The 13,285-nt window shown below is 44.2% G+C and overlaps 1 protein-coding gene across 8 annotated transcripts in view; it reads left to right on the top strand.

The window, feature by feature from the left end:
* The window catches only part of Cnih3 (cornichon family AMPA receptor auxiliary protein 3), a 266,894-nt gene extending 253,981 nt beyond the window's left edge, over positions 1–12,913 (top strand). For all 8 annotated transcript variants that reach the window (XM_048809306.1, XM_048809309.1, XM_048809308.1 and 5 more), the window contains 3 exons: positions 2,488–2,600; positions 7,498–7,641; positions 11,566–12,913. In XM_048809306.1, coding sequence (XP_048665263.1) covers positions 2,488–2,600; positions 7,498–7,641; positions 11,566–11,593 — 285 coding nt within the window. In that variant the 3' untranslated portion in view covers positions 11,594–12,913. The remainder of the gene's footprint in view (positions 1–2,487; positions 2,601–7,497; positions 7,642–11,565) is intronic.
* Positions 12,914–13,285: the final 372 nt, after the last annotated feature.

Here is a 13,285-nt window from a genome sequence, read left to right as displayed (position 1 = left end):
CTATAATGGATGATTTGGACCCAGGGTGGCTGTCTCTAAATGTGTTAATTACCTTGGTATAAGTGGTTGAAAGTGATGATTAAAAAATGTAGAGGTAGGCATAGCAGAACTCACGGCCACTATCCACCCCTTCTGCCCTGTGCTGATACATTCAAAGGAGAAATCCAGCGGCAGGGTGGTGCCCTGGCCCAGTGCAGATGGAGTTGGTAAGCCCAGCTTTGAGGTCCTCCAGGAGAAATGACAGAGACCTTCCTCTAAGTGGCTGAGACTCATAGGGGCAGACTATGCCTGGTTTACCCACCAAGGGTAACCAACCTCTGGAATGATGGCTCTTATGCTTTGATTCCAAGATTACTGTCTGGCAAATCTAAGGAAGATGCAAATCTAAGCAAATGCAATTCATTCTATATCAGACTTTGAAAATAAAGAAGATGCCTTTAGTTACAAAATGCATTTCTTACACGTGTGCCCGTGCATGTGTTTATTTTTAATGTGTGCATATGTGTTTCTCCCTCTGTATCTGCCATATGGGGCAGTTAGCTCATCTGCCTAAAATGAGAGACCAAAGCCATGTTCTGTACCTACAATGGACAGTCCCCTGGCCCCAGAAGTCTTGGTTTGTGAACACAAGCCGTATTTCTACTGCCAGCTAACCTTTGGCAAATGCACACATTTAGTTAGTTCAGTTCATTTTATCAAATATTTGTAAAGTCTCTAAGTGTCAGGCATTGTGCAAAGCACTTTGCAAAAGGAGATAAGAAAAGTATAGACTTTGACCTGGTCAGCTTACAGAGAACTGTAGTATATCCATGCGCATTAGAAAGAGGAGGATAATGGCTCTATATGGATAGACTGTGGAAGGTTCCCCTAAGAGAGGGTCAGAAAGCATGTGGAGGGGCTAAGAGGTACAGGATACAGTGAGCAGAACTTTGTTTTGAAAGTGGAATTTGAGTTGGGCCTTGAAGGACAGAAAGATATTGATAGGAAGACCAAAACATTCATAATGGACTAAATATAAGATGCTGAGGACCCCCCAACACACATAATATGGTACAGTTTTTCCTTGATATCTGTGGGGGGTTGGATATACGATCCCCTGTGAAGACCAAAATCCACAGATGCTCAATTCCCTTATAGAAAATGGCATAGTATTTGCACATAACCTATGACATCCTGCCATAGACTTTAAATCATCTCTAGATTTGTCTGTATTAGATATTTGTAATATTGAATATAATGTAAATGCTAAGTAAATAGTTATTAGGGAATAGTGACAAGAAAAATTTACGTGTTTAATTTTTTTTCAAATATTTTTTTTCAACATTTTTTTTCAAATATTTTCAGTCTTGGTTGGCTGAATCCATGGATATGGAGGACCAACTGTGTAATATATAATATAAATAACAATTTATATATTAGATACAATATCATGTAATTTATAGTCTCTGTATTATATAACATAAACATAATTTATATTATGATTTGTATTGTATAAATAAATTATATATGTAAACAAAACAAATTGTAATATATAAATTTTTAATAAAAATTTTTATAAATATAACATTTTATATTTTATAAAATATAAAAATTATTTATATAAAATGTCTATATTTATTTATATAAAATGTATGTTTATATTAAATGTGAATATATATATATATATATATATACATATATATATATATATATATATCTACATATATATAAATTCTCCCCGCATGTCTGGGTAAGATGATGTATTTTGCATAGCTGTAGACTTCCCCTTAATACTGTCCTAGACACCAAATTTCTCCCTTGCAATCACCCTTTAGCTTATAGCTTTCATTTCTGGTAAAATGTGAACACTCTTCAGAGGGTTCATAATTATTTTAAGCTCTTTTTACCCTGTGTGGCTGGATTGGGAGTGGGGGAGCTTCATCTTCCTGCTGGTGGCTCCCTCCATCTGGCCCTTCTTGCCTGGGCTGGTTTCTCTTCCCTTGTCCCCAAGGTTGCACTATACCTGTTTATCACTGTTCCTTGATTTTTCTCTTGGGTTCTTATTTATCATCAAGCCAAATGCTATTTTTCAATTCTTTTTTCTGGGCCCTCTTGTATTTGAAAGAGATACTAGAAAAGGATGCACAGAGACTAGAAAAACAAGAACAAGGCAGTTAGAGGATCAGTAGGAGCCCTAGGACTTTTGTCCTTGTGGTCCTGCCTTGCTTCAGATATCACAGTGCTGGATCGCCAGCACCATTCTTCAAAGGGGTCAGAGACTCACAGGAGCAAGTGTAGAGGGCCTGAGTTCATTTGCAATTGAATGTAAAACATGGAGAACTTCCCATAAATGGTGACCATCCTGGGGCCGTGACTCCAGACTGCTACAGGAAGGGTCTGGTGTTATCAGAGCTTAGGGGGCAGTGTCGAGGCAGAATCACTTGCTGGAGGAATTGGATCAGCTTTTCCTCTCTCTGACCCAGGCCTGTGTCTCTGCTTCCTCTTCAGCTGGTGCTGCCAGAGTACTCCATCCACAGCCTCTTCTGCATCATGTTCCTGTGTGCCCAGGAGTGGCTCACCCTGGGACTGAATGTCCCTCTACTGTTCTATCACTTCTGGAGGTAAGTCTGTCAGAGGCTGGCCCGTCCTCCTCTTTTCTGCCCAAATAGCCTGCTCTCAAATGACAGTGTCCCACGAATAGATCAGCCACTTAGTGCCATCCCTTCATCCCTTCCTTTGGGGGACTTTCTCTCCAAATCCCCTTTCCCAAACTGCTCTTAGGCAGCAAGACCATATAAGGGAAGGTCCTTTATATTAGCTCCATTGATCACAACCCAAGCTCTTATAGGTCAGTATTAAAAATGGCTTCAGTGTTCTTCACAATAGTCAAAAAAAAAAAAAAGGAAACAACCCATGTGCTCGTTGGCTGGTAAATGGATAAACAAACTGTGATATATCCATGCAATGGAATATAATTTGACAATAGAAAGAAATGAAGTATTGATAAATGCTACAACATGGATGAACCTTAAAGAAAATATAAATGGAAAAAAGCCAGGTACAAATGGGCACATATTATGATTCCATTTATATGAAAGGTCCAGAATACTCAAATCTATGGAAACAGAAAGAAAATTAGTGGCTTCCCAGGGCTGGATGGGAGCAGGAATGGGGAGTGATCACTAATGGGTTTAGAATTTTTTTTTTAGGATGATGAAAATGCTCTGAAATTAGTGGTAATGGTACACAACTCTCTAACACACTGTAACCCACTGACTTGTGCACTTTAAAAGGGTGAATTTTATGGTATGTAAGTCATATCTTAATACAAAAAGCACCTACCAGATGGGCCGAATTTTCTGGGACAGTTCTGATCTCACATATTCTTTTCCCTGCTAAAGCCATGTGTCAAATCATGTGATTTGGGCTTTTTTTGTAAAATATAGCTACCATATGGATATAGGAAGCATGGACGAGAGAATTAAAAAGATGGAAGAGAATGTAATTGTGCAGATAAATTGCCCTCTGGACCTCTTGCTCCCAGAGCTCTGGATGCCCAAACCATCATTATTTGACCATGAAATACTTAATCTTCATTTAGTTTTTATTTAGTCACATCAGGAGCATTTCACTCTTTCATTTAGTAAATGTCCAGAACACATACTACCTGTTAGGCATTGTGGAGGATTCCAAGATGAGTTTAAAATATAACCCCTACTCTCAAGTTATATATCCTAGGGTAGAAGAAAATACATTCTTTTCTTTCTCTTTCTGACTTTCTTTCTTTTTAAGATGTAGATGGACATGATTTATTTAATTTATTTATTTGTATTTGTATTTATTTTGATGCTGAGGATAGAACCCAATGCTTCTTGTTTGCTAGGCAAGCACCCTACCACTGAGCTACATCCCTAGCCTGAAAATATACTCTTAACAGACATATGATGAGTATCTATAGGAGCGTAGGGAAAGAAACAGTTAAATTAGACTGAAGAGTGACACTGGAAAATCTGGAAAGCGTTTGCAAAGGTCCAGAAGTAAGAGAGCACTTGTGTGTTTGGGGAGCAGCATTTGCTTGGTGTGGTTGGATGTAGGGTTCTTCGAGGGGGTAAGAAGAGATGCAATTGACAAACAGGCTGGGAATCTTATGTGGGGTACCTGAGAAGATTTGTTGAAAAGTTGGAGTTAATTTATTTTCTAAGAAAGGGAAAGCTAAAAGAGGCTTTGGTGGAGGAAAATGGTATTTCCTGATCTGAGTTTTAGGAGGGTAGCCCTGGTAAGAAGTGTAAAGAAGTAATGAGCTAAAAGGTGAAATATTGAGGATGAAAACTAATTTCAGGGTCATAGTGAAAATCCAGATGAAGAAGATCTGACCCTGGAAGTAGAAGTTGAAATCATGAGACAACAGGAGAACACCTGTGGGTAAACTGGGCAGGACTTGGCCGAAAATTGAATAAAAGAGTGGGGTGAGAGGGACCTTCTAAGCTGGGAGGCTGGGAGGCTGGGAGGATGATGGTGCCATTGATCAAACACAAAGAATAACAAATCAAAGGTTTAGGGAGGAAAGGAAAGTGACTTGGTTACATAGAGAAGTTGTACATTGTGTCGGTCAGCTTTCTGTTACTGTAACAAAATACCTGTATTTATCACCTTACAAAGAAAAAAAGATTTATTTTGTCTCATAGTTTTGGGGGCTTCAGTTTGTACTTGATTGGTCCCATTGCCTTTGGGTTGTGGTGAGACAATACATCAGGGCAGGAACACTTAGCAGGGGAAGCTGCTCACCTTTTGGCAACTGGGAAAAGAGAGAAAGAGAGAGGAGGGGGAGGGACAGAGAGAGAGAGAGAGAGAGAGAGAGAGAAGACTGGTATCCCATAATTCTCTTTGAGAGCACAACCCCAGTGACCTAAGATCTCCCACTCAGCCCCAACCTCTTAATGGTTCTATCACCTCCAATAATACCAAGTTGGGGGCCAAGCCTTCAATACATGGCTCTTTGGGGTTAAGTAAAAGCAATTTGTTAAAGAGAGAACACAGAACACAGAGAGTAGCCAAATAGAATAATTACAGTGTTGTAATGTAATTACACCTTTTACCACATTTTACCTGGATCAATATCTGTAACAGCTGACTGAGGTGGGTTTAGTTTTCCCTGCATCACATAAGGGAACACAGAGACTCAACAGGGTGGGTCAGCTGCCCAGGGTCACTTACCCTGTGCCTGGCAGGACCATGGTTCCATCTCTCCATGGTGTGAATCTCAGTCCACGTCCTTGCTACCTCACATGTGGCCCAAGGGGCTGTCTCTTCTCCCCCTAAAAGAAGTTTATCCTGAGGTCCTTTAAGTTGGGAGCTGTCAATGGAGGGTATCAAAAGTGTGGTCATGGGGTGAGGATGTAGCTCATACATCACGTGCTTACCATGCTTGAGGCCCTGGGTTTGATCCCCAGCACCACCAAAGAGAAAAAAAATGTGATCAATGTATGAGACTTTGATTGTTGTGCTATTCTTAGGGCTGGGACTGGTCTAAATGGAAGAAAATGGAAAGTACCAGTGCCCCTAGGCTCAGAATCTGTGCATCCAAAGAGGAAGAGTAACTGTAGTCTTGCCAGTAGGGACCTTGACTTATTTTTTGGATCCCTGATAGGATCTAGCAATGAGATCCTATATACTATACACTGTTACTAACACAATTAGTAAGTGCCCAAACATGAAAGAAAAAAAATAAAAAAAGAATGAGAATAAAGAATTCCTTAAAAACCAGAGTCTTTGCCGTATGTGGTGGTGCATACTTGTAATCCCAGCGACTTGGGAGGCTGAAGCAGGAGAATTGCAAGTTTGAGGACAGCCTCAGGAATTAGTGAGGCCCTAAGTGACTTAGTGAGACCCTGTCTCAAAATAAAAAATGAAATGGGCTAGGGATGTGGCTCAGGGGTAAAGCACCCCTGGGTTCAATCCTCAGTACCAAAACAAACGAGCAAAACATCAGAGTCTTTGAACACCTGGTTTTCCTTTTCCAACAGACCCAGGTCAGGGATGTTTCTCATGCCATTAAAGTCCCTCGGCTCTCACTCTCAATTTGCTTCAGTACAAGTAGAGCTGTCTGCCACTGATTCGGTGCCCATTCTTTTTGCAGGTTATTTGCATACATCACTTCACACAATCATCACAACTGTCCTTTGAGGTGGGCAATTTCATCCCTGTTTTATAGATGAGAAGTTAAGGCCAAGACAGGTTAATGACTGACCTAAGGAAGATCATTCTGGTGACCAGGAAACAGACCCTGGTTCTTTCCACCAAAACATTTGGTCACCCTGTCCCTCTGCCTCCACTTAACAAGGTCACCTGGGAACAAAGCCCCAGTGAAAGCAAATAGGTTTTGAAATCTCCTCCCGGAAAGAGGAGAGGTGAGTGGCCCAGAGGGCTATGATCTGGCAGGTATCATTGAATCTGGCTTGTGATGTCCTCTCTGCATAATGTCGGTGACAGATCCCGTCAATGCAATTCTTTGAAGGGGAAGGAAAAGGGAACTGAGATGCCAGGTCTGCAGGTTGCTGTGTTATAGGGATGGTCTTCAGAACCACTAGGATGGGTCACCTGGTCCTTCCTCAGGATCGAGAACCACTGCCTGTCCCAGAACCTTGAAGGAGCCATGAATTCTCACTCCTGCCTCCTCCCAGGATTCCTTTTCCAGAGGGATGAAAAGCAGCCTGCTGGGTGAATTCAGCTGCCCTGTGTTCTTGGGCTGAAGAGGTGCAGCCAGTGTCCTGGTAGGGGCTAAAGGTCAGGTCCTGAGGGCAGCAATCCAGGGGGTGCTCTCCTCCCTGGCCTTGGCCACTGATGTGACACTTGTGTGGATTTGGGGCTTATGAAGCAGACAGCCTGCTGTGGTCTTTCTCCTCCACCCATAGCTCTTTTACTCTTCCAGCTTCCCCATGGATGGAGAATGTTCTTTCTGCTCTTCTGGGTCTTTCTATCAAGAAAAGAAGTACCTAAAAATTACTCTATATCCAAATGGGAATATGATGTCCCTCTTAGAGTTCTACCTCTGAGGGTTTGCATAGAGAGAAATACTTAATTCAAAATAGTTATTATTATTTGCTGTGCTGAGGATCAAATTCAGGACCTTGTTCATGCCAGGCAAGCTCTCTGCCACAGAGCTACATCCTCAGTTCCAAAGTAATGAACTTTAAGGCAGAATGTAGGTACAGTGGCACAGAGGCCTACCTTCACCACAGTTGCGTCTGTTCTGAAAGGAAGCCCTTCCTAGTACTCCCAGAGGACACCAGGAGACACATTTTTTTTTTCCTTTCCATCAGAGCATCATTGTACATGGGAAAGTCACTCTGATCCTATTAGAAGATGGTGGCAGAGCCACATTTGAGTGGTGCCCGGCAGAAGGAAGAAGACTGGCAGGGATGACAGGAGGGAAGTCCTGGATCAGGAGGGCTTGACCCAGGTGATGTTGGAAGTCCCAGAGCCTCAGAGCCAGTGATGCCATGTCCTCTTTCCCTGCAGGTATTTCCACTGTCCGGCAGATAGTTCAGAGCTGGCCTACGACCCGCCAGTGGTCATGAATGCAGACACCTTGAGCTACTGTCAGAAGGAGGCCTGGTGTAAGCTGGCCTTCTACCTCCTCTCCTTCTTCTACTACCTTTACTGGTGAGTTTCTGCCCCTCCAGGTGGATTTGACTCTTGCAGAAAATGGAAGGGGATTTTCCCAAGGGAATTTCTACCTCCTTTGGGGAGGCTGCCTCCAGGGGCTTGGCTGATGAGGGTGGGAGTAACGGTCAGTTGTGTCTGACTCTAGTTCAGGATCGAGGACTTCTGTATAAAGGAGTAAGAGGCGGAAGGTCCTGTACACATCCCTATGGCCACAGTTAAACACATTTTACCACCATCTTTCAGGAGATAGTTGGTGAATTGCCATTGGCCACTCCTTCCCAGAACACTGTTACTCCACCCATCAAGTTACCTGTGGCCCTAGGAGCACAGCCTCATCCCAAGACCCTTTTTCCCCAGCCTGTTTCTAAAGATTCTTGGGCACCATAAGAGCAATCCCCAGTGGCAGTCATGCTCTGCAATGTGGCACATTGGGTCATTAAATGCTTACGCTCACAATTTTCCCACATTATATAACACCACTCTGCTGACTTTGCAACTCCCTGTTGGGAATCTCACCTTCTCACCTCTTCACTCAGAATGTCCTAGCTAAGCAGGTAGCTATAAACAGACCGTCTTATGGTTTGATACCCCAGAGTATCTTTTTTGGAAACATCTCTTTCCTGTTTCTCTTTGTGATTATCTTGGGGCCTCTCTCCTGTTACCTTGCCACCTCTTGTGGACCCCAGACATCCCAGTGCTGTTTCCAGACAGGGTGATAGTTGTATAGAGGAAAAGTGGGGATGTTAGACTCTATAGACACCTCTGGGTTTGGATTGGGCTGTGGTAGGCTGGGAAGCGACTGTGTTGTCCAGCATTTAAAAATGAACCAGGCTCTGAGCTAAGAGCTTTGTATGAGATAAATACTATCCTCGTATTAAAAAACGAGGAGATGGCTCTGAGAAGGTAGATAATTCTCCAAGGTTACAGCTAATAGCGTCACGGTGGGAAGTCTATTCCCAGGCTGATGCCAAACCTGAACTCTTAACTTACCGCCTGTTTTAGAGAAACACTAGACAAGTCTTTATCAATGATGGATGGGAAGTGCAGAGAGCATCCTTCTTAAAAATGCAAATTTCTGGACCTAGTTTTACAAGTCAGACTTTCAGAGGCCTAGATGTCTGCACTTTAAATGTGCCCCTGGTGTGGGGGGGTCAAATGCACACCTCAGGGTGAGCACTGCCCCTGGAGTGTCTGCTTTGTTGGCCTTCTCCCCCCCTCTCTACCCCCACTGCCTGCAGGCTCAGCTTCTTCCAGGATTCAAGGTTCCTCTAGAATTTTCTTTTTGAAGTTAAGAGTTGCTTCAGGCTCAAGGTTTCACTCCAATGGAGTTTCCTGCTTCAACTTGAAGGGAACCTAAGGGGTTTTAATGCCTCTGGTGATTTCTGAGATGCCCAGCAATTCACCCAAGTCTTTTTGGCTTCAAGTTTGAGCTTTTTAGCAACTCAGGCTGGTTCCTGTCATGGGGACAAAGCTCTCATGGCCTGAGCGACTCCATACCTTGGTGGTTTCTTAGGTGACCTCCTTCTTAGGTCTTTTCTCTGGAATGTACCCAACCTTACTTTATTCATGGGGCTGCAGACCACTCTTCTGCAGAGTCATAGGCTGAGTGGCCTGACCCCAGAGACAGCTTTGTCCCTCTTTTAAATCAGCAGAACAAAGCTACTACTTCCCCTGCCTCCTGCCCCTGAGCTGGGATCCACCCTAGTCCCCGAGACTGAGGCAAGCCAAGTGCCCTCATTTCTGTTTTGTCGCAGTAAAGGCTGGAGTCTGAAGCATCTAAATCCCCAGACAGAAAGCAATGCTGCTCTGTGTCTGCTGGGCTGTGGGGGCGGGAGCGGGTGGCGCAGGATGCTGTTGGTGGCTTCCGGGCCTTTCAGTAGACGTGATCATTCTGTAACTGAGTATGTTCCTGACATTCTGCTTAACGATCTGTCCTTGAGTCCATCACTCCAGCTCCTTCATGTTAACTACTTGGTTTCCAAAATAAACTTATAAATAATGCCACCCTGCCCCACCAGGTCCCTGGGTGGTAGGCTGAGTGCGCTCATGTTTTTTTGTGAAATCTGACCTCTTGGAGCTCTTCAGGCCTCTTGGAAGACCCTGTTTCTCCCACTTCAGGAGCTCCCAACCCAGATCCAGAGCTGGTAGAAGACACAGAACTGTCAGCCTGGGCTGCTATCAGAGGGACGAAAGGGCACATGTGTGCAGAGCTGCCTCTGAGCTCAGCACTGGGTTAGAATCTCATGTGAGTGCCCCTGAGGACCATGTGAAGGTGGGGTTGGCATTTTACAGTTTGAGGTTCCTGAGAGCCCCCAGAGAAGAAACATGTCCAAAGAGGCTGCTCATAATTACCAGTTCATCTGGCTCCAGGGCCCAAGCTTATTCCACTCCATGGTGCTAACAATATGGCTATATGGCATATAGCTATATGGCAATCCCTTCTCGGTTTATCTTGTGGGCCAGGAGATGTTTGTGGCTGTGCGAGATGGAGACGAGCTAATGCTAATAGTGGCTGGTGAGTTCAGTGTCACTCCATAGAAATAGTCAACACACTCAATAGAAAGAGCTTTTGAAACCCAGAGTATAACAGGGCCATATTATCTTCCTAAGCTGCAACATCCTCCTGCCCAGTTATCCTGGATGGTGGCTGCCTCTTTTCAGGTTTATTTCTCTCACTCTCTAATTACATTATTTATGGCTTACTTGTCCCTTGATAGCAGTGAACTTTTCTGTTTCGTTCACCTTTGTATCTGCAGTGCCCTGATCAGTGTCCAGCACATAGTTGGTGCTCATTAAAACCTTGTTGTTTGTTATTGCAACTTGGGTACATGTTTATTTGAGGCAGGGACGAGGGTTGCACATTCACCATTGTTTCCCTGCACTGAGAATGGGGCCTGGCATACAGTAGGCGCTCAATCACTATTGAATAAAAGGATGAGTGGAAGTGAATTAAAGACATCCACAAGGAGGCTCAGTGTCATAAGGGAAAAAGGACTAGACTTGGAGTTAGTGTCACTAGCCATATGGTTTGAGTGAGTCCCTCTAGCTCTAGCCCTGGCCAGCGGTGCTTTGTGAACATCAGGCCCATCATATTGTGGAAAATGGAGTGTGGGCTGCTCAGAAGAGCTCGTTTGTCCTCACAGCTGCAAAGGTTTAGAAAGGAACATTTTCATTTCTTTGCCTGGGTTTTGCTTCTTAGACTATCCTGTTTGCTTTCTGTAATGTGAAAAGGTGATTTTCTTTTTTGCCAAATATTCAAAAAGTGTTTTATTTTGGTGTGGATCATTCAGTAGCCTTGCAGAATTAACTTGAAGTTTCTTCTAAGAGCACAAGATGCATGCCCCTCCACTCTTGGTACTGTTGGAGCACCACCTTAGGAACCATGCTCATAATGTTTGGAGTTCATTAACACAGGAGGGACGGGGAGTTACCCAGTGTTGAATTCATATAGTTCATATGCCCGGTGGCGGTGGCGGGGAGCTGTGTTCACACACTGGTGCTGACAGTAGCGATGGTGATCTTTACTTGAGATCTGTGGTGCTAACATATTTTGCATCACCATCTGGGAGCCCCTGGACACAGCCATTATGTAAACATGTGACAGCAGCTGGTGGCATAAAGTATCTGCTATACCCCCTGCCTCCCCCAGCGACCTGCCCTGCAATTGCAGGAAAAGAAATAAGAACCATAATAGTCCTCCCGATGAGAATAATAATAGGTACTTATTGCAATCACATCTTTTATCCAAGGGACACAGTATGTTGTCCTAACAAATGCTCATTTCAGCATTATGGGAAGTCCAAGGGGCACAGTAGGGGGTAGACCAGATGCTCTAGTGACGGGAAGGATGGAGAAGCCGAGGGGACCAGTCTTTTGGAAGCTCCTGCTAACACCCGCTTGCCTTTTTCTTTTTGCATCCAGCATGATCTACACTTTAGTGAGCTCTTAACCTAAAGGCCACGCACATCATCAGAGACCGAGATGGGAGAGGTCAAGGCTGAGAAGTCCACTTCTGCTGGTGACTGGAGGAGAAACCAGAGTGGGGACACGTGAGAAAGAGACCCGGCAGGCAGTGATTGAACAGGAAGGAACTGAAACCACACAGCGGTGGGGGCCTGAGCTAACTGTGCGTGTCTGTCATTGTCCTGGGTGTCTCCGTCTTTGGCGTTCAAATCCCCGGCCCAGGTTGAGCAGCAGGGCACCTGGAAATAGGTGATGAAAAACTAAACTTCTCCTGAGAGATGGTGGCTGCTTCCTGAATCTACTTCATCGAATGGCACCTTGCAAGTTCACATGGAGTTCCCGGATGGTGGGAATGAGGCCAGAAGGCTGCAGGCTGCCTGCTAAGGAACAAAGTGACCCAGAGTCAAGGCTGAGTCTACGAGGACAGGGGAACGATCGGAAGTCTCCAGGATGTCCTGGCCGTGCCCAAGACTCTTGTTGTACATCTTCTCAATTGTTGCCACACCTCAATGGCAGGGGCTGGAAGTCTGCAGGGTTGGCCTTGGCCAGTAACCAGCCATGAGCCTGCTGACATGCCATTTTCATACCACGCTTAGTGAGAGTCTGAGCAGTAACTTTATGAATGGGGCTTGGGGCAGTCTATTGGCAATAAGTTATGTCCAGGGTCACCGGTTGAGCTATGGAGGGGGAATATGGGAGAAGTGGATTTTTAAAACATTTGTCACACGTTCAAGGTGTTAGTCCTTCACCATCCCAAGGTGGATTCTTCCGCTGCCACCAAAAACCATTGGAGTCATTTAATGCGAATCAATTGGTCAACACTAGTCAAAGCTACCTTTTTGTAAAAAAAAAAAAAAAAAAAAAAAATCCCAAAGCAATTCCAAGCCCAGAAAATTCTGTCGAGTGGCTGCTCTGTACCGTGGGCATCCGGCAGCCAGGAAGTGAGACAACATAATTATAACTTCATTTTATGATGCTGTATCATTTGTACTGTTTAGTTCAACGTGAGGACATCAGCTTATTTAGAATTTTCCACTTGGCTTTCTCTCCATTTTTTTTTTCCTGGTGGGAGGTATGCGGGGGTTGTAAATAATGACAAGGCTGAGATTTTTATGATGTTTAAATTGGGCACAATGATTTTGACCCTCTTCCCCAAATTTCCTTGCTTTTCTACTGTTTAACATACACAGGCTATTTATACTTGTACCCAGCTCCCGTCTGAAACCTGTGAGTCAGGTTTATGAATGGTGTTTGTGTAATGCGTTGTGTGCTATGTTTAAAATGCAGCGACAACTTGGGTGTCTCACCTCACTGACTCGTTCATTTCAACCCCATCACGGGCGGGGCTCATCTCCATATGGTTGGCAAAGTGGTAGGTAGAAAAAGCACATTTTCAAAAAGACATTGTGCTTCTAAAAATTCTACAGAAAACAAAATTCAGGCTTCTGCTGGGAGGCTAATGGCTAAAAACTGGAGAATCGGAGGTGGAGTTTTGAAGAAGACTTCCCTTGGCCAATACACTTCCTCCTGGCTGGGTAACCATTGGCGGGAGTAATTACCTTCAGGACTGCTTGGTCTCAGCGTGGCTGTGTTCCTGAGAAGATGAATTATCCTCATCCAGAGAAACAAGCCTCAGCTGGGTGTGGTGACACACACCTGTGATCCCTGCAATTTGGGA

Source organism: Marmota marmota, unplaced genomic scaffold (genome assembly GCF_001458135.2).
Source record: "Marmota marmota marmota unplaced genomic scaffold, marMar, whole genome shotgun sequence".
Lineage (NCBI taxonomy): Eukaryota > Metazoa > Chordata > Mammalia > Rodentia > Sciuridae > Marmota > Marmota marmota.
This window is presented reverse-complemented; position numbering and strand designations above follow the sequence as displayed.